This window comes from Larimichthys crocea, chromosome I (assembly GCF_000972845.2).
Source record: "Larimichthys crocea isolate SSNF chromosome I, L_crocea_2.0, whole genome shotgun sequence".
Taxonomy (NCBI): domain Eukaryota; kingdom Metazoa; phylum Chordata; class Actinopteri; family Sciaenidae; genus Larimichthys; species Larimichthys crocea.
Genome location: NC_040011.1, coordinates 4,769,571 through 4,791,093, shown reverse-complemented (window position 1 = coordinate 4,791,093; position 21,523 = coordinate 4,769,571). Strand labels below are relative to the sequence as shown.

General features: G+C 43.1%; 1 protein-coding gene and 1 long non-coding RNA gene across 2 annotated transcripts in view; one reads left to right on the top strand and one right to left on the bottom strand.

The window, feature by feature from the left end:
- The window catches only part of gli2a (GLI family zinc finger 2a), a 79,249-nt gene that overhangs the window by 8,806 nt on the left and 48,920 nt on the right, over nucleotides 1-21,523 (bottom strand). Inside the window, exons 4-9 of the mRNA XM_019260426.2 lie at nucleotides 15,748-15,953; nucleotides 12,758-12,976; nucleotides 4,208-4,409; nucleotides 3,816-4,014; nucleotides 2,127-2,237; nucleotides 1,616-1,756 (exon numbers count right to left, since the gene is read on the bottom strand). Of these exons, the coding sequence (XP_019115971.2) occupies nucleotides 1,616-1,756; nucleotides 2,127-2,237; nucleotides 3,816-4,014; nucleotides 4,208-4,409; nucleotides 12,758-12,976; nucleotides 15,748-15,953 (1,078 nt within the window). The remainder of the gene's footprint in view (nucleotides 1-1,615; nucleotides 1,757-2,126; nucleotides 2,238-3,815; nucleotides 4,015-4,207; nucleotides 4,410-12,757; nucleotides 12,977-15,747; nucleotides 15,954-21,523) is intronic.
- Nucleotides 1-21,523, top strand: part of LOC113745646 (uncharacterized) — a 51,284-nt gene that overhangs the window by 4,474 nt on the left and 25,287 nt on the right. The gene's annotated exons all lie outside the window — the stretch shown is intronic.

Here is a 21,523-nt window from a genome sequence, read left to right as displayed (position 1 = left end):
ATTCTTCTTGGGTTTGATGCATCAGGAAATCAGTTTCCTGTGTGATGCTCAAACTTAAAACATACATTTTGTATTAGCTCATCTTGTATTTTCAGACAAGTTAAATTGCAAACTTTAAAGTGAAATCTCAGGGGATTCTCTTTTAATTCATCCGTCTACACTGCAAAATTATAGATCTTAGTGTATTTCAAGCATGTATTCAATCTTGGAGGAATTCATTATGTTTAAAGACACAACACATACACACACAAATGTGCGCACACATACAATGTTTCTGAACAGACACACTTAAACTCTCTCATCCTGTGCACCACATGCAAATATCCACACACCCAGAGGAACCACTTCATTTCCTCAGGACATCCAGGCCCACAATGCTCTACTTATGTGGCCACTTCTCCACCAGCAGAAAAGCTCAGTGGTTGACGATTCTGCTGGGATCTATTTTGGGTGACGGAGGAGGAATGGAAACAAGTGGAGGCCTCTATTTTCAGGTTACACACTACAGTGAATCCATAATTTGGGGGCTCTTGAAACAGGATTACTTCGGTTAAGCAAAAGCCAGAAAAAAACCCACAGGTGTGTGTTTTTCTGCTGATATTAAGATAAAACCTAGATGTGCTGAGGGAGATGCTGTCAAGCGTTTTGGCTATTACACTTCTGTATTTCAGGTTGTTGTTTTTTTTATAAACTTGATATAAAGCAGAGACCTTTAAAAACCCACTCAGTCCTGTGAGGATTTAGGAATTTGTTGGCCTCACATTGTCCATCCACACCCGACATCAAACCACCAATCCTCTGCTAGCCTACTCACTAATCCTGGCAAGCTCTTACAGAGTCTGTGGCTTGGGAGCTGGAGTAAGAGCAAAAGTTCTTAAAGGTAACTCTGCTCCTGACATGAAGCAGCCCATCGAAACCTCGTTCACCACCACCTCCAATGAGTCGCTGGCTATGTGGACTTGACAAATGCCGCTTCTACAGCTGCTCTGAGATGACGGACAGTGAGTCAGAAAGGGGAAAGCAAAAAGAGTTGGACTGGAAAAAAGAGGGGAGGGGGTAGCTTGGGCATGAGGTTCTGCAACTCCAGAGCTTCTGGCATGACGATGGATTTATGGTTGGCCCTCTGGGCTTCGGGGGTTGGGGGTGTTGCTGGGAGTGAGAGGTTAGGGGTTAGAGGTCATGGGGCTGAGGGGTTGAGGGGGGCACAGCTGCAGGGATTGGAATTGAATTTGTCGAGAGTCGGCAGGCTCATTAACGTTGCGCGTGTCAGCCCAACAGGAAAAGATCAGTTACTGGACAGCTTTCTGACCAGACTCAATCAGCATGGATCTAATGAGTAGCAGAAGAGTTGTTTGAACTTTTCACTTTTTACACAACAAATGCAGGTGATTCTGGTGGTGTAGTTTATTCTGACTACAAAAAAGTAAACTAATGATGGTGATAATGGCGTCCAGAATAACAAGGTGAAACTTGTCTATGAAAGACTTCACACTGGACATTGTGTTTTCACAGTGGAACTTTTATAGTCTACAGGCTGTAATAAAAAGTGCAACTAAGTCTTCCATTCAATAATCCTCAATAATAAGACTATACGGACACCAAGCCTAATACTCACATGAACAAGTTGGTCCTGGGTGTCATACTCCTTTGTACAGCCCTCCCAGTGGCAGTTGGTTTCATATATGGCCTCAGGCTCCTGTTTGCACTCGTCTTTATCCAGATCCTCGCTCAGGTCCAAGATCCCCCCACCATGGTCCTGGACAACAAGGACAGAACTTTGTCATAAAGGGGCTAAGAAACACTACAGATGTGTGTATCCAATTATAGACTAGACTAAAAACACACATCTTTTACCTGAATCTGTGGATACATTAAAGAAGCATTCTGTACTGTTTTGCATCTCTTATCTTATCTGTTTCTTCATCCTAATGAGTTGTTGCTTGATCTCAGCATGTGACAACACCTCTTGTCATTGATTAAAGCTGCTGCTATTTATTCACTACTAATAATCAATTAGAGCCTAATTAGCAACTGCAGGTTTTCTTCTCATTGTAAATAGCTGAAGCTGTGATAGTGAATGCAAAATTGCACTTGTTTTCAGGTTTTTCTAATGTTTATTCTCTTACCTGAGAGGACGGTGAGATGGGCAGTGGACCTTCTGTTTCCGTTTTAACCTTCGACCTCTTTGTGGTCAGTGGGTTGACTGTGCTACTCACTGCTGGGTCTCCACTGGCATTCTGAGGGATAGATAGGAACAGACAAGCGGTTAAGGGATGTGATTTTTTTTTAACCATGCTCCACAACCACTCCACAACCCACTCATTCATCAGTGAATCATTCTGTTAAAACTAACACATACCAATCTAGCCATCCATCCACCCATGCATCCAGTTTATTAAACCACCAGATTCCACACAGATACCACAAGGAGCAGTGGAGGGGAATCAGATAAGGAAGACACAGAGATAGTAGACAATTGTTTTTGGCTCTGATAGTCCGCTGAAAAGAGATGTGTGGAGTCCTGGTTGTGCCAGGCACCACGGTCCATAAGTCAGACTAGGACCCGCCGCTGAGACTAAACAGTTTAGACTGCTTTATGATTGCCAAAGCCGCAAGGAAATATGAAAGAAGAGGAGTTATTACCCTCGGTATAGAGGGGGAAGGCGGCAGGGTCGGGGGTTGTGGGGGTTGTGGGCTTTGATCTGCAAACAGATTCTGAAGACGACAGAAAGACACAGACACATAAGGCCTGTTAAAGCTCTAAGCCAGACGAAAAGAAAGGAAAGATATAAAATGTAAAGCAGCTGATAAATTATTGTGCATGCGTGTGTAAATTGAGGTTCATTGGAAGGGGTCCAGTGTTGGAGGGGGGTCTCCTAATCCCACCCAGACGCTACAGTGCAGTTTAACATTTCTGGGGGCCTCGATGATTCATTCAGTTGGCTGAAAACCAAGAGGGAAATATGGTTCTGATCACTGTTGTAAAGGAGCTGAATGTGTGTCACTGTATGTGTGTGAATGGGGGTGTGTCTTGTTTTGTATGTGTGCAAAAAGATGCAAACATACTCTTGGATACTTGGATACTCTTGTGGTGTGTCAGTAGAAGCCGTGCTGAAACAGAACTGGAGGCAGCTGATAGGAGTGATTCACTGAGTGGGAAGTTTACATTACGAGTGGCTGTGGTGTATACAGTGGGCTGATAAAGAGAGGCCGAGGAGACAGTAGGAAGTAAGACAGATGGAACAGGGAGGGAGCCTCCTGCATATTTCCAACCTGAGACACTTTACAAAAATACTTCATTCATGACAACTTGTATATTTAGGTTATATTTATAGTACAAGCTGACACAATCAGTCGATTACTTGATTTGAACTGTCAATTTTGATCATTAATTGTAAGTCATTTATGAAGCAAACAATACATTTAATATATTGTTTTTAGGACTATTTGTTAAATGAATCTATAAGCTCATTTTTTGTTTTGGCTGACAGTTGCAGAACAACCATAGTACAAAACATCATTAGTGAATTTTTAGTGAATTTTTGTCCTTGCCAAAATATACTTCAAATGAATTGCTACTTGGTACTGAATTTTTATATTTTTTATGCACCTTGCAGCTCTTTACATTGTTCAAAATCTATTACATGGAAGTGAAAACTCATCCGTTTGGTGGTGTTAAATTATTTGAAAAAAGCCTCAATCTATCCCACACATTACACTTCAATATAAATGGGATCTGAGGTAAAAAAAGATTGAAAGAAAAAAAAAAATCTGAATCTGTGCACATTTAAGGAGAGAAACGCTCCCATTCCTACCTGGTTTGCCTCAGAGTTGGAGCTGTTGTGGGAGGTGGACATAGCTGATGCAGTGAGGGGGTGTTGGCGAGCAGAGAAAGAGGACGGTGATGGTTGAATGAGAGGAGGTGTGTGGCCGAAGGTGTTAAGACCCCTCTGCTGGGACAACAGCTGCTGGTACGCCACAGGGTTGATGTGAGGAGGGAAGCTGAATGAGGGACTGAGCATGAGGGAAAAGGAAAGAAGTTAGATTTTTGTTTTCTAATATTCAGGTTGAACCCACACTAGAGTCCAGATAATTTGAACCAAAACATCCTGTTTTTCGCTGCCAAATGATGGCAGATAAGCTCATAGTGTGCTAGGCTAGTGGATTACTTGTAGTTTTTATACATATCAGTTTTCGTTGTACGTACCTCATCCCTCCGACTGAAAGGTGCCCATAGGAGCTGCTGGCAGCCGAGCTGGAGCGGGAATTGTTGATGTAGGCCACCAGGGAGTTCGGTGAGGTGCGGATCATGGTCTGCAGGTCAATGCTGGCATCTGACAGCGGGGAGATGGACAGAGCCCTCTTTCTGCTCAGTCGCGGTGTCAACCGTGGGCTGGAGAAACGTGATACTGGACACAAAAAGAGACACAATAGAGACAATGTCAGCCATCTTGGCGTTGCTACTCAGATGGATGACTTCAAAAGAAACCAACCACTTGCTATCAAATATGTGTCCGATGTCTAATGTGCATACGCTACTGTCATGGCTCAGACTGGAGAACTAATGTGTAAATGCCTTGTACTTCCATTAAATCTGTGTCTGGCATCAATAGAAACCAGCAGTCACCCTGGACCGTGTTACAAGAAACATTCAGCCCTGAGCATTTTAGTGGAGGTCACAGCCATGCTAAGTTACCCTCTATCGCCTGCATCTCTCTCTCTCACACACACACACACAACTCCCCTATTTAACATTCGCATCCTCCTATGCATAATGAATCACCCCCCAATCATTCTCAGTAATTACCGTGATAGCAATCTCTTTCAGACTGCTGTACTTGGGCAAGTTAAAGAGAGGCAATTTATACAAATTGATCTCAGAATACCATTAAAAAAAAAAGAACAAGGCTGACTCACAAAGGTAGGGTTCATGACCTCCCGCTAGACCTGGTTGTTGCACTATTTTCTTATTCTCACAGAAAAGGAAAGCACAGGAAAACGATGGGGGAGACTACTTTCCCATGAACTTGAAGGAAAGGCTATTTATTTTTCCATACATACTGATGGTCCATCATTCATGTGTATTTATTTTTTTTTTAATTTCTGAGGCATTCAGCACCAAAACACACAGAAACAGATCACTTGCTTGGGACCAACAGGTGCTGCTTCACAGCGTGAGGCGACAGAGAGCAGAGCAGTGGTATCCGTGTCTTTGTGCACATGTATAATTAGGTCTTACAGCAGACATCACCAGAGGCGTGAGAGGCAGGAAACTCATAATAGGCCCATCACAACTCACCTAAGCACACATTTTCTGCATGTCAACTTCACTGCTGTCAATATGAAACCAATCCCCGACTCTTTGCTGGTAGAACTCGCAACGCCTCAAGCCAAATGAATCCAGGCACCGCCATAATCACTGTGCCAGACCTACGGCCATAAACCAGGATCTTACTTCCAAAACTGTTATGTTTGGAGGTGGCGAGTCGTAAAGCAAAGGCATATGCACTTAGTTAAAAGGCCCCCGGGAACTTCAGATGGCAGACGACAGTAGTTGGGGGCCTAAAAAAAAAAAATACTGGCGGAGATGATAGAGATGTGTATAAAAGAGTTGGCAAAAACAACAAACGCTCCTCAGGAATGTGCCTCTTTAGGGCTAATAAATAAAAGTGTCATCACTGGTTAACTACATAGTGGAGTAAGGACGGAGTAAAGGAGGGAGATGGGAGGGGAGGAGTTGAAAAATAAAAGGCAGGCAATCCACTACTTGGAAGCATGGATCATCATGAATGAGGAGTTCATTCTGATAAGCTATAAATTGCTCCATATGGCTCATGTCGCTGCTAGGATTTGCTATTTTTGCAGTGAGGCAAAGTTTTCTGCCTTGCCAACAGATTTTATGTGAGATAAGTGTATTAATATTCCCCTTTATAAAGCAGGAAACAGGCCTCACAGCCTGGTAGCCTGGCGCCTGCCTCACCCTTCTAGGCACTGTGCCCAAAACACCACCCTCTACCTCCATCGTCAAACCACCCGCTCAATCTATACGGAAGAATTCATTACGCCTCCAGCAACAAAGATTAAATGTCTATAATGTTCGGTCTTCTGACGCTAATGCACGGACTAGCTCGTTGGTCTAGCTTAATTTTACCTGGAACAAATTTCACACAAACACACACACACACACACACACACGCACACAACTCTCATCACTTGGTAAAGGAGTGTTTTATAGGTGGCGGTTATAATTGAAAGGGTGAGCAGGTTCCGGCAGGGAGTGAGAAAACAGATGTTGCACAGGCCGTGGCGGCACAGCGGTACGTGGTAATATGCCATGTGTGTGTCTCTGTGGGACTGCATCGTGGGCTGGTTGTAATTGTGGGATCTGGATTTATATAGAGTCATAATTACAGGCGCTCCAGTGCACATCGATACAGTCAAGTAAAAAAAAAAAAAAAATCTATATTAAAAAGGATGGGAGTGAAGTGTGAGTGAGTGCGTGTGTGTGTGTGTGTGTGTGTGTGTGTGTGTCTGTGTGAGATTATTTTAAGCATTTGCCCTGTGCTGTTTTAACTGAAATGGCTTTGTGGCAAATGAAAACACTTTAATTGGAGGGTTGTGCTAATCCCCAGAAGCAGCTAGCTCTCAGTGTCCTCTTGGCCCAGAGCGCATGAAGGGTCACCATAAGGCTCGGCAAAAAAATAAGAAAGGTATTTAGCGTTTTCTCCTATTATAGTCATTCTAAAATTGGGGCTGCTTTTCATATAAAGAAGTTAACATACTAACATAATGGAATTTTTAGAGTTAGGCAATATCTACAACTTTCACCTTCGTATTCCCAGCCTATTTATTTATGAGTGAAATCACTTGCTGTTTCTACTTCTGCTTCTATCCATTGGCCATTTCTTGAGTTCATGTCTGAGACAGTGGAGCTAAAAAAGAATTACACCAACAACTGAACGATGAGCAGTCTAAGTTGGATCGCAGCTGGATAAAGGAACAGCGCCAAGAGCTTAGCTCAATGCCAATACATCCTCAAACAGTAAGAAATGCAAACCATAAGATCCCTGACAATGAAGCCAGAGGATGAGTAACATCTTGCTGTATTTTTTGGGTTCGTGGTATTGTTTCTGAAGTTTGCTGTACAGGAAGCTTTCTCCTTTTTTGACCATCTTGTTTTAGTTTGAATAGTTACGTTTTCCACGCATGCAAGCATTCCATGTATACCCAACTCTGGCTAGGCGGATGTACTTTATATACCTACCTAAAAAGAGCCAGCGATGTGTTATCACTGTCCATCTTGTAAAGCAAGGCTGCAGCCACTTATGTTACAATCTGTCATGCAATCAGTGGTGCACATAAGAGTTTTGTTTTCTATTAACTTTAAGGTAATACATCCTTGCAGGCAAGATAAGCACTTCCTCTAATATGGGGACAACCATAAGACGGCCTTAACATTAGGTGAATACCAGCTGCAGTGGGCATTGTGGGGATTCACAAGAGTTGTTACGACTGTTTCAAGCTTTCTTGACAAGCAGCTGGTCAGTGCTTGTGTTTTTGTGTTTAATTAAATACATAGCTCATGGAGTTCGGTGGAGGTAGGGTTGGTGCATTACTTGGAGTTTTGCAGGCAAGTGCAAGCACAGGTATGTCCGCACCAAGCAGCAACCTCTGTGACTGTGAAATCAAGCCAACGCAGAAGTGTTCCAAAAGGTGCAGTTACTAGAATATCCTGTTAAGGTTGGCTACATTCTGCCCAGTGGAGCCAAATCAGAATGGTTTTACAGGTGATCATCATCTTTAATAAAAGTAGAAATTATATTTGCTTTTGTGTGAACCTTTCGAATGTCCTTCAAAAAAATGGCTTCCAAAAAATTTGAAGTCATTATGCACTGACAATCGCAGTCAGCAAAAACCCAATGTCCCGAGCAGTTAGCCTCAGTGGATAATCTTTGGCTTGTCAACCTTGACCTTGCATGGGGTGAAGCAGGCCTCAGCAAAGTCCCCCTCCATGATCAACAGGAGCTGTTCTACACTGGGCAACCCCCCACCACCACACCGCAGCTTGAGTGTGTGCCAGCAGGGCCCCATGCCTCCAGATCTTCGGCTGGCCCGGGTGGGGGTGGCTAGGCTGGCTGGAGTGAGGAAATGTTTATTTTCCCTGCTAAATCTCACTAATACTAACACTGTGAATTTTATTAGCGAGAAGGCTCGTGCTGAATCCTCTATGAGCCCCCAGTGTCCAGCCCAAAGCCGCCGTTGTGTTTGCCCGTGTGTGTTTATGCACACACTTCCACCCATGTGCTCATGAACCAACATATAGTTAAGTGTTTGTGTATGCAGTCTGAGGGGAATGCGCCCCCCCCCCAAACCCCTCACCCCTCACCACCACATCAGTACACAAATCTATCTCCCTCACTCCCTCTACTGCATCAACACTAAAATCTTTTTCTTCAGGATGGCAGACATTTACTTTGGCCGCTGCCTTTGTCGTGGGAGCTTCAGCGTTTTCCCGCAAGCTCTGATATTTCTCTGCCCACCCACCCCTTACATACCTGCTCACTCATAGACAAACAGTCTTCTGAATGCCTCCCAATGTGAAATACCATAATGTGACTTTATTTATACCTACAGTAGTGGTGGTGTACAAATGTTAATGCTAACCATGATTAAATATCTTCTCACTCATGGTTAGTGTTTCTGAAACGTACTTATTTAGTTGCTTACGTTGTTTCTAGCATTACATTGACTCCTGCATGGACAAGAGCACAGTTCACCTGAGTACACTTTGTTGTTACAGTGTGCACACACCTGCAGGGGACATTGCACATGGGTCCCTGCACAGTACGCCATGAGAGACTTAAGCAACACAGCATCTGGGATGCCTCATGGCATTTCAACAACAAACAAACAAAAAAAAATCAGGTTTTGTTTTTCTTGTCTTCTTTTGCCGAGTTGTAAAACGTGTACGATCTGTTCCATCAAAGAAGTGGTAAAGCGAACGCTAATGATGTTGTGCTGTCACTTTAAACAGTGAAGTGGCTTCCAGCTTCTTTCAGACCACCTAAGTACATTATGCAATTCGTAAAAGATGGTAGGATTGGTTGGGCCCAAACCACTGCAAGAATATATGACTACTCTGACCCAGTAACCATCTCAAATAACAAATATTGTGGTATCTGATCCTAGCATTTGTTACGTCCTCTGTATGGAGAAGATTTCCCATAACTAAGCACATTTAACACGGGAATTTTTCACGTCTGAAGGAAATCAAGCCTGTTTTTAAAATACATGTGCAATTTAAAACAATGCATGTGGGATTCAAGAAGATTTTTATTGTATAGAGACAGCTGAAGAGTGACAGGAATGTGGGGAGAGGGAGAGGGGGAATGGCATGCGGGAAAGAGCCACAGGTCGGATTCGAACCCATGGGCTCTGACGGCCTTTGTACATGGGGCTCTACCAACTGAGCTAAACAACACCCCGATTCAAGAACATTTGAAAGAACTTTTTTCTTTTAGAAAGGACTGAAATGACCCTGAACTTCTGGCCTGTTTTAAAGAAGACAATACTAGATTCAATGGCTTGATATTGATATTTGTTTAAGAGGGTGTCTTTGGAGCCAAATGTATTTTTGTTGTTTTAGCCCAGTCTGTTCCTCTCAGTCTACATGTCACTCTTGTCAGATAAGCACAGTGATTAATGTGTGAAAAACATGCCATAGACATCAACACTGACTTACAGAAGCAGTTAAGTGTTTCAGCAAGGCCTTTAAAGTCTGTTTATCTAGCAGTCCTGTCCATCATACTGTCATGTGGTAATTCTGTGGGAGGAAAACCCAGCACAGTAAAACAAGAGCAAGCCAACAACCATTTTGCTGAAGACATGAAGACCCCCAAAGTCAAACAACCTAATGGCATGATTTTTAAATGTTGTCTTCCTTATATTCGCTAGAGACATGTGCCCAACAGTAAATCCAAAAATTCATAAGTAGAAGATCTGCAGCCCTGTCAAAACCCTTACTGACGCATTTGTCCATAACTTTTCCACCAGCACACATCTTCACAGCAGCAGTGTTTCATCGTTCAACCATAAGCCTCGCAATTCACTTATCCAGAGGGAAAACAGGGGTAGGAGGGGGAGGCGGGTGAGAAGCCATACTATGGGTTCACTGAGGGCTCCCAGTTTTTGCGGTGGGTCTGATGAATATTAATGCATAAATTGATTTTTAATATGGGTTTTATCTGCACAGCTTTCCAAAACTAACGGCATGGGATGAAGCACATATTTGCCACCTCTGCCACTACTCCTCCTCCCACACCCCGGCAATAAATGAGGTCTTTGATTCAGGCCGAGGCTGCCCGCGATGACCATTAGCTGGCCGCCTTGGTCAATATAGTCCCTGTGTCTAGAGGCCGCAATGGAAGAGCCTCCAGACTGGCAGAGTGGCCCGAACCTAACCACATCAGTCCCAGCATGGTAGAACACTAAATAAAAGGTGCTGGGATAGGTGGCAGCAAGTGTGGACGCTGCGTTGAAGCAGGCGGTGGGGGTGAGGGAGGTGGGTGGGGGGTTGTGGCTATCTGAGCAAACAGCCTTGCCAAACAAGTGTGGGTAAGGCAGCACAGCGGCGGTCAGTGAGGTGGTTGGAGGTAGAGAAGTAAAAGGGGGTGGAGGGAGAAGGAGAAAGAGGTGGTCTACAGTTTCTGCAAGGCCCCTAACCCTCTGCACCATTCCCTTTCAGCACCGCTGTGTTTAGCTAAGTGATTGAGGTAATTTAAAAGATTAATTGCCAAGTGATTCTGTGTCCTCTCTCTGTTGTGTTTTCCTACCTGTGCGTGAGGATGCCTGCATTAGTGTCGTGCAGTGACTTCGGAGAGCGTGACACTTTAGTGGTGAAAGCAGTGCGGCAATTTTTTTATTTATTTATTTTTCTGGGTGGGTGGTTGGACAGGATGAAAGAAAGAGCGAGGACTCCTGGAGCAGAGTGGGCCAAAGGGAGTGTTTGATTATCAGGCATCGAAAAGGCTGACTTTCACAGACAGTTTTCCTCTCTGTGCGCTTTCTATTCCCCATTCATAAGGGCTGAAGGTTTCTTGGATGCGTTTCGCTGCTGAAATCAAACGTCTGTTCTGGTGCCTGACCGTCATCTTGATAGAGGGCCGAGGTTCTAAAAAGGCATGAAAGAACAGGCTCTCTCTGTGAGTTTGTGTGCAAACACGTGTACGAGTGTGTGAGCATTTGCCTGGCTGATTTTCTGTGTGCCACTGTGTGTATGTGTCAGTGTAAAGCTGCCTCATCCCTGCCATTAAGTGGACAGCGCATGCAGCCCATGAGGTTAATCCTGCCTTAACTGCCTGACACAGAAAGAGCATACACAGGTCTCACTCGTAGGCCTCACATGGACAAATTCTCTTCATGCTGCCCTTTTACGGTTCCCCTGGATTTGTTTTGTAGGATGTTACTCATAATAACAGTACAAACACACCTGAAACACCATCCGAATGAGAGACTCCAACTCCAACACATGTTTTTATGAGCTCCTGGCCTTGGGGCTTTTTGTGTTAATGCACCCTCAACCCTCAACTAGCCGCGACCCCCATGCTACATTTAAGTCTAAAAAGCTCCACTAGCTTTGATGTGGGGAACTCTTCCATGAAAAAGCCTCAAGAGGAAGAATAAGAGGATGGTATCAACATGCCTGGTGCTGAGAACAAAGGGTGAGATGGCTATAAAGTTTGGCTGTTACTCTTGTAAGGGATGAAAGACATGCATGTGCTTTAGTAACACTGCGATGGAATTTTAAAAGATTTTTTTTTAAATGAAAATATCACACTTGTATTCATATGTTGTCTGTATGTTCGCTATATGTTCCTATAAAATAGGCTCTTGAATTCAAAACGGTTTATTAGAAAAAGAGGCACACTCACAATCTCTCTACAAGTCAGTGTTCATTTCGGGATCACATTTTTAGTTATTTTTCATCCTACATCGTTTCAGTCCAGTTTGAATTGATAAAAAGTCACTACATTCTTTTCAACTTGCTCTTTTTTTCTTTTCAGCACTTGTGTGCACGGTGAGAAAGACAAAGGGATGTGTCTTACTTTTCTGCTCTTTTTAGCTGAGATCTTCCCACTACTGTAGTACTGTGGGTCAGGGAGAAATAGAAAAGAGAGTGCTCTGGGCAGATTCTGAGCTGCTCCCAGTAGCAGGATCAACCCCCTCAGTTCTCACTATTGTGATGCTATAGTGCATAAAGTTAGAGGTTTACAGGTCGGGTTGGATTTGGGTCATTGATCAATGGATATTTTTGCGGGTCGTGCGATGCAGATTGCAGAAAATTATACTTGTTTTTTCTCTTGTCTTATTGTGGGAAGATCATGATCATGCTTTTTTTTTTTGAATGTCCGATAGCCCCCCTAACATTTTAGCAAAACACACATTTTGTCATCATTTTTTATTATCAAAGATCTACTTTTAGCTCTTTTGCAGTGTAGTCTTGTAGTGAAACAGTCTTGCTGATTTTCATGTCAATCACTAGGAGTAAAATGTTGAGAACTAAACTTAAGCCTAGGATTCGGATTAGATAAGCGACATTTAAGACTGGATGGTTTGATAAAATATTAATAAAATCCAACCCTGTATTGTAATTCTCATATTATGAAAAGTGTGTTGTTATGCTGGACTGTAAATTCAGAAATTGTTTTGGTGCGGTAAAACGTTTCAAAATCAACAGAGCAAGATGTCTCGTCCTCACCATCCACGGGACTGATGTAGTCTGGCAGATGAGCTGCCGCTGCCGCTGCTGCTGCCGCCGCCGCCGCCGCTGCTGCTGCACTGCTTTGCATCAGCAGGTCACCGTAGGGGCTTCGCTGGCTGGCGCTGGCCATCAGGTGGTAGTACTCTGTGGGGTTGGCCCCTGGTGGTGGTGGTGGGAGACTGAATAGGGCACGGTCCTTCAGGTGTTCGTGGGTCACTACAGAAGATAGAAATGGGAGGAACAAATTGGAGATGATTTTTTATTATTTTCACTAGATATAAAAAAAATCAAGGAAAAATAGCCCAGTTGTCTACTTGTCCTAAGTTTGTTCTGCTAGGATTGCTGCAATTCCTGCTGGTGCCTCAGTACAGAGGTCATAACCCATGAAGTGATGCTGAACACATTTTGACAAGTTGATAGAGGCTTTTGTAATGTAGTGATATATTCAGGGACATTATTTGACATACCCCTTGACAGAAGAAACAAAGACAATAACATAAAGGTTGCAAGAAGGACTCAACAAATGATACGAGTGCCCTGCTTTACAGATTTGAAGATTTGTGCTTGTATGCATGCCCCGGGGCATGAGGCTTTTGATAAAAAGATGTCTGATGTCTTTGAGGCTTGCTGGGTTATGGGAAAGTATCTCCAGGGAGTAAAGGAAGTAGAGGAAGAGATGGAGCAGGGTAGAGAGGGAGGGGAGGGGGTACAAAGGGAAGGATTACCACATTTCTGCACTTCTCTGGTGTTGTGTATGCATTAAGTTTGACAGGCTGAAGTCTGAACATAGAGTGCAGGTGCACGCAGACACTCATAATGCTGAGAAAGCCTTTAACGCTGCATGTGCAAAGGTAATATTGACGTAAAATGTGTTAACACCTGCACCCAGTAAAGCCACATTTAAAAGTGTCAGAAACTATCAGAGTGAGAGATGGATTGGGTTTTCCTTTTTCCTGCATCTAACTGTGTCTGTGTCCCCCTTTCCTCCATTTCCTGCTCTCTCCCCCTCCCTCCCCCAGTGGGTAAGGCTGAGGGGTGTGGGCCGATGGTGGATTAATATGCATGCCGGTGGAAACAGGGGTAGGGAAGTGGGGGTTGGGATCGCTGGGCAGGGGCCAAGTGGGATATTGGGGGAGCAAAACCACGGCCTCTTTCACCCTCTGCACACACAGACACATACACATAAAACAAAAAAATCTGGATCCATCAGAACCTATTAGGCCGTGGCTGTAGTAACAGTCCACAGGCAGTGTGATCGTGCTCCAGCAGTGACCCAGGCATATTTCTCCATGGCTGCCAGATCACGTTACCACCTCCGCAGAGTTGCATTTTGTGTTAGTGCATGTATGACCTCACTTATGAACACAGAGGGATGAGAGATAGCAGCTACACTTCTACTGGTCCCAGTTAAACCAGATACCATTACACTAGTGAAAAGCAGTTTAACCCACACAAAGTACAGCTTAGGCTGACGGGAAAATGGTCAGATATACAGTTTGTACTACAACCTTTTCATTCTAGTTTAGGCTGTAGAAATACATTAAAGTTGTGCACAACTACCTACCAGACAGTGCAAATCAGATTGATTTAAATTAATTAAATTAGTACAACATCACACCGGTAGTGGTAATTTATATAGTACACCTTAGCAGCTAGTATGCAGTTCTGATTTAACAAACAATCTCCAACACATGTCTGGCATGCAGGTATCTCGATCAAAGGTTTACACATGCTTCACTGAGCTCTGTGGTCCCACAGACTTTATTTATGTTTTGCAGAGCTGCAGAGTGCCCTCCATTTGGTGCCATACTTCCCTGCCACTTTATCAGTAACAACATCTCTTCCGCATTGCTTCTCTTGAAAGGCAGAAGGGGGGCATTACTTGCTGCCAGCAGCGCGTGCTTGATGATTTATTGGTTGAACAGGGGTAGCGAGGACAGGTCTGTCATCGTGTGAACTCAATAGTTCGGGGGCAAAGTATGTTTGTGTCTGTGCTAATTTCCATGGTTCCCTTCTGCCCAAACATACAAACGAGCAGGAAAGTTGTACGCACCGCAAAGAAAGCACGCGCTTGATTACAGCCGCAAATCACCGGCATGCACACACATGCAAAGAACCTTAACATGCTTGATGAAAGGTGTGCTTCAGTACCTTGTGTAGAGGAATGTACAAGGTGCAAGACTAATTATCACCATTGGTTAAAAAACCAACTGTGTAAACTGTGTATGCATCGAGCTGCAGCCAAGCAGACAGAGTTGTTTTATACGCCATTTGAAAGATTTTCCACCTTACTTGCAGTTTACTCCTCATATACATTGCATACATCACAAGAGGACTACAGGTATGAGAGTGTTTATGGATGAACACGTGCTTTGGCATTTGAAGTTATTCACACATTAAGCATATGTGCATATGTGAATGACTGCATGAGAAAAGTATCTGCTTGTCTTTCTCCCATTGGTAAGTAGCCTACTATAAATGCACTTAAGTGCTTGCATATACTATACTATTTATACAATCTACAGCTAAAATATCCTTGCAGACTAGTGGAAATGTACCTTGCCAAATCCCAATATTGTCACTGAAGGATGAATATACTGTCTAACTAAAAGACTAATTAGCTCTATCTTTTATTTTGCTTTCATGTCAGGACATGGACACCGCTCCTGCTATAACTGGAGTGAGTACAATCAAAGTAAATGTAGTTTCTTAAGTTTGCTATATATGAAGTAAGTAATGAGGTGCAAAGCACATTTTTAGTTTTGAAAAGGAAATTATTCTCCAAATTCACTCCACAAAGCAGGGGCTAACTTTAAGCTTTAACAATGGCATATCAACATATAACATATAACATATCACAAGGCCTGTGCAAAAACTACCACATAAGTTTGTGTTATTCAAGTGGGAACGTGACAAGTTTCAAAATATCAAACAGTCTATATATATTACAGTCTATATCCTATGCTGGTACGTGGGGTGAATCTTACCTTCAGCAGGGCTCAGTCCTCGTGCCGCTGAGATCATAGAGAGGGTGGGGCTGCCGTGTACAGAGCGTAGGTAGTGTTCCATGTGGGGGCTGACGTAGGGATGTGGAGGGCTGAAAGGTGATTCACCCGTCCCAGGCGCCGCATGGGGTGATAAACGGATCAAGGAAATATCCGAGATGACTGGACTTCCCGTCAGTCCTGGAGGTCTGTGAAGAGAGAGTAAAAAATAGATGAATTTAGATACAAAGAGGAAGGTTCAGAGATATGGGACAGAGTAAGAAAGAAAGAAAAAAAGAAAAATAAGAGGTCGGGGAAAGAAGGAATGGAAGTTCAGGTTCATGAATAGAAACGAAAGACAAAAAACAGATAGTGAGAGATGGAGGCAGTGGAGACAGTCTGTGTTAATTTGATTACTTGCATTGTGCTCACTTATCATCATGAGTGATCTTCATTGGTATGTTCATAGACAAGCCTTAACTTCTGTTATTCCACAAAAGTGTCTGCAGTCTCAATCCATTTACACCCTTTCCCCTCCCCAGTCCTACATTTAATACATAATAATCCCCTTTTGTTCGCCTTCTTCTATTAAGCCCTGGAGCTACAGACAAGTCGAGACCAAGGGCTTTCGACTGCGAGGCTACCAGGAAGCGTATTTTCTGTCTGTTTGGGTGGGCAAAACAACAGGGTCTCTTACATTAGGTATTACATGGCGTATGATAAAAGAGAGCAACCGGATGCTCAAAACTTTAAGTAGCTGCCTACAGCCACCTTTGGCAAGAAAAGAAAAGGTCTCGTCTGAGGTTCTCTAACAGCCTGCCGGTCACATCAGGCTGTACAGTAAATTTGTCATCTCTGGCAGGTAATTGTCGGCTCTGCTTGCAGAAACACAGACAAGTGGGTGTTGTAATCCTCAATAGCCCTGAGGGGCTGAACTCTAGATAAAAATGTCTGCTGGCCGCTGGCAGTGGCACAACCCTTTGAAGGGGCACTAGTGCTTATGTCAACCTAGTGTTCCTCAGCTGTGATAAGCGGCCTGTCGCTCCCTCAGTGTGTGGTGAAAACACCTAGTAGAAATTTAGCCCTCAGAAAGGCTAGGCTTCCTGACTAGGGAAGATAATGTGAGAGGTAATTTAAGAATTGCAAATACTTATAAATAAGATTATGGAAGAGTACTCTCAAGATGTTAAAAAATGGATGAAACTGCATAAATCAGAAATTGCATCATATAAACATGTGTTAGCTAGAATCAACAAAGACACTTTAGAAGGGCATGGCAGTACCTCTGGGAAATTTTTCTTTTAATATTTATTTCACCAGGATAGGTCACATTGAGATTAAGAATATCTTTTCCCTGGACATATTAACACTAATGTTACAACTGATATTTCAAGTATAAACAAGTATAGTAACTACTGCATAAGTCATCTGCCAGTCTCAAGAAAAAAAGAGGGTTGGTAATAAAGCTTAGGAGGAGACAAATGTGTCCTCCCTTTAGCAGAAATGACCAGACTAATGACTCACTGCAATGCTGTCAGTGGGGGTAGAGGAGGACCTTGCACAACGAACATGAGTTACTGAGTAAACTCATGAGTAACATGAGAAAAACTGAGTAAAATGGTTGGCATTGTAGCCACTTTTTAAACCAGGATTCAGGTTTAAGGTCACTTCAGTGTCTGTTCAACATTTTTATTATAAATGTTTGATTCTTTGGTTGTCACTTTAATTCATCTCATAATCACAAGATTATTTTGTAGAGTATATGACCACAGTGACACTCGCCACAACAATGTAATGAAAACAGAATAGCTGCCTTTACGAGCGTCTGAGAGCAAATGCTGCTAAAGCTGACACTCAAGCAGTTCGATGGCTGCTGCGAACACATGAGTGTTTATATGTGTGGTTTTGATTCTTGGCAGCATCAGCTGCATGCTGGGCACACAGCATGTGTGTGTATGTGTCAGAAAAGGGTGTAAGGAATGGTTAATATACAAGGATGCCAGGATCACATTAGCTGGTAACATGATTCATTGAGGTTATTCAATTAAAAATATGGAGATTACTCTACGAACTTCTGTCGGGCTAAATAATACAGAGGTTAATAATTAACATAAATGCTTCCAGGAATGTGAATAGAATCCTAAATATTGAAATGAGAATACGTTTCCGTGTTGATATATCTGAAATAAATCACTCAGGCGTGTCAAATCATTTGGCTCTGATAAAATGAGTGTGACGGGTCCAGGTTGTAGTTACTGGCTTCGACTATGAAAGGTGGGCCTGAAACCTAGCAAGAATGCTTGGCAGAACTCCTCCCGTCCTCCCTTCAGAGTTTCCTCGCTCAGTCTCTCATTCACTGTCTCTGTGCGGACGCCAACCTGCTCCTGGCCCAGGCCCTGCCCAACTCGGGCCGAGCCAACCAACCCAAAGCCTCGGCCCTCGCTCCATTTCCAGTAAGCGCCTGCAGACTGCTGGCCTTGTCCGAGCGCCAACTTTCTGCCGTCAGGCCCACTCTTCCCCTACAAACAACCATAAAGAGCCCTCTGTTCTGGGCGGGAGGGGAGAAGTGAGAAGAAACAGACGCTCCATACACAAAAACACGCTTCCCTCGGCCCGACTCGAAGCAGCATACAGGGAGCTTGGCAGTGCCTCCTCAGATTAGTGCTTGGGCGCTTCACTGAAGGATACCTGGGTATGCTGGCACTGGTGCTGGCACTCATTCTTATCAGACCGAATGACTCAAAGCTCCTCATAGTAATCACACACTAGGATTCCCAGTGTTTAGCTAAAGCCTGAAGCTATAATGCATTATAGTCTAGTATGTTTCCTGAACGGAAAGAATATTAGAAACACCTGCCTAATGTAATGCAGGAGCCTGTTTAGCATGTTTCATCTTTACCTCCATCTTGGATTGATGCTGATTTAATAATGGATAACAATGGATGGCAGATTTCATTGAAGTAGTGTATGGTTCTAATTTTTACAAAGTCATAAAAATGCTAATTTTTTACCTGATAAGGCTGACTAAAATTTGTATAATCTTATTGTCTGTATAACAAATCCAGCAGACGCCTCTCATGTTTGGGTTCTCTCCTTTGTCTATGGCTGCCTTGGTTCCTACTGAGGAATGTAATTCTTAAACAGCTGGTCACAAATGTATAGTTTCATTTTTAAAAATGTCTCAGTAATTTCCCAACTGGCCACTTGTTTTCTAAGCTTTTCTTTCTTTATAACTCAGACTCGAGTAAATTTGTTTTTTGGGACTGTTTTCACATCCAGATTAAAGCACATAGTAAGTTATGACTTAAGAATTTTGTCAAAATAAACAACAGTGTGTGTGTCCATACTAAAGAAAATAGATAGAATGCTAATACCTGTTAGTATCATATACTCTTTGTGGTATTTGTTGGCAGTAAGAAAAACATGGAACATCACAGGCGTCATCCTTTAAAGCAAATAAAAAAATACCTCATAAATTAGTCTAATTTTATTGAAACGACAATATGAGCCACTCTATTGCATTATAACACAAAGTGTGAACCTGCTTTGGAAATGAATAAATTCCATTTTGTAATTATTAACATGGCTCATCTCCATGCTCCATTTGCCAAAACCATTTTGCAACATTTTACTTTAAACCTGTAACCATCAACAAACCACAGCGTGTTGACACACATCACTCCGGCTGCAGTAAATCACTCAAACGACCATGAGTGTATATGAGGCCTTGAAAATAAGGTGAAATTTACTGCTGTTGCCTGTCAGGAGGTTGCAAATAATAGTTCTGTTTGGCAGGTACCATTATTGAAGCCTTGTCGATCCACCCATTTTCTGACAAGATGTTACTTGAAGCTTTGAAGTGTGTTTTCCAGAGGCCCCATTCACACAGGTTGAATGGGAAGCTCATAGAGGGCCTCAGAGCCCTGGGAGAGCCTTGTCTCTTAATCAGTGGCTGCCATTTAAAGAAACTTCCATCATACCTGAACAGTATGGGTGGCTACCCTGTTGGACAGCTCCTACATGTGTTTGCATATTCTGCATTACTGCCAAATAAAAGTCCCAGGGGTTTGTCCTCGTAAGGATGATACTTGGGGAGGAATAGGAATAGACAGAGGGATGGGAAGCCAATGCAAGTCAGTAGATGACATGCTTCCAACGAGGTAATTGCTATTTGTCTCTGTGTTCTGTACTGTGTGATTACATGCTCTCTGTTGTTCCATTGTTAAAGCTATGCTGTGAGAAAAAGTGATTTGGACATGGTACAGCTTGTTGAGTATATGAGTAACCCTGTGAGTAAGTGCATACCAGAGTACATGTACATTAGATTGCTGGCGGAGGCAGATTGCAGCTATGATTGGTAGTGAGTTGAAGAAAAAGGTTATATGAAATCATCATCTTTCCAAGATTCTTGAAGATTCTAGCTAGTGCAGTTGTAATCAAGATGCTCTGTTGATGATACAACGTCAGAAAATACTGATCACTGTTTCCCAAAGCTCAAGGTCATGTGAAGTTTTGGTGACTTAGAATGCTTCAAACCAAGTGGATCATGAAACTTTTACACATTGGAATCAGGGGGATGTATTTGAACTTTCTGCATCAACAATTCACCAATCAGAACCACTTTTGCCAGCGACTGGCCATGTGTGCTGAGGTGAGAATGTAGGCAGGGTTTGAACTCCTCTTTCAAGCTCTCTTTTTTCATTGTTGCCAGATATTTCCATAATTATTTGTACAACCAAGTGAAACACCATGAATGCCTCTGTGGAGAAACTGTCCAAAAGTGCACGCAATCCTCATTTGTGCAATTTGTCATGCGTCGTCCCTCTTTATTTCCTCTCATTTCAAATGTATCCCGGCTTTAACGGTAAGAGAAAAGGTATTTTGGCAGAGATAAATTCAACCAATCTAATGTGAATTCACAAAGTTCCAATGGGGATTTCTACAAGTGATGACTTTAATAATGATCTATCTTCTTCTTCCACAAGATGCTGCCCATGTAACCTGTTTTCAAGGTGAGGTGTTAAAGCCACAATCCAACTTCAAGTTCCCTTTCTGTCTGTCTGCTTGCCTCCCTGCCCTCCTGGCTGACCAACAAGTTAGAATTTGCCTCTCTGGCATTTTCCCTACTGGCTCAGGGTGGGATGAATTATGATGTGACACACTCCCTTCTGTACTTCTGGGCAGCCAAGGCGATCAAGATAAATCACCATGCTGCCCCACAGGGGACATGCTAAGATCCTGCCTTAGTTGTTTTTGGGGCCCTGATCAGGATGCTGAGAATTTGGACACAACTCGATACTGTACTCCCTGAGAAGTGAGGACTGTGTACAAAGAAGGGGCCCGGTAAAACCATGTCAGATGATGGGATAATACTACTTAAATGAGATTATTCGACTCTGCTGCTGTCACATACCATTTAGCCTTTTTTGAGCGCAAGAAAATGACGTTGAGACCATGCGATTAACCGTGAAAATTTCAGGCTATTGATTTGCAACTTTGCATTCTTTTGATTGATGGCTCCCTTGTCTTTTCAGCAGCACATTCCTGGCTGTAACTCAGGGGAGCATCCAAATTCAAACATTAGCCATGACGAAGAGCCGGGCATGGAGCCAACGAACAACAACATAAGATAACAACATGTCTGTCAAAACCACTGACAACCAATCACCAGACTTTGTCAAAAATCTGTTTCCACCCTCCACTCAGCTCCCCACCCTCTCCCCTTTCCATGTTAACCAAACCAAAACAATGAAGGGAAAAAAACAACATCAACCCAAAT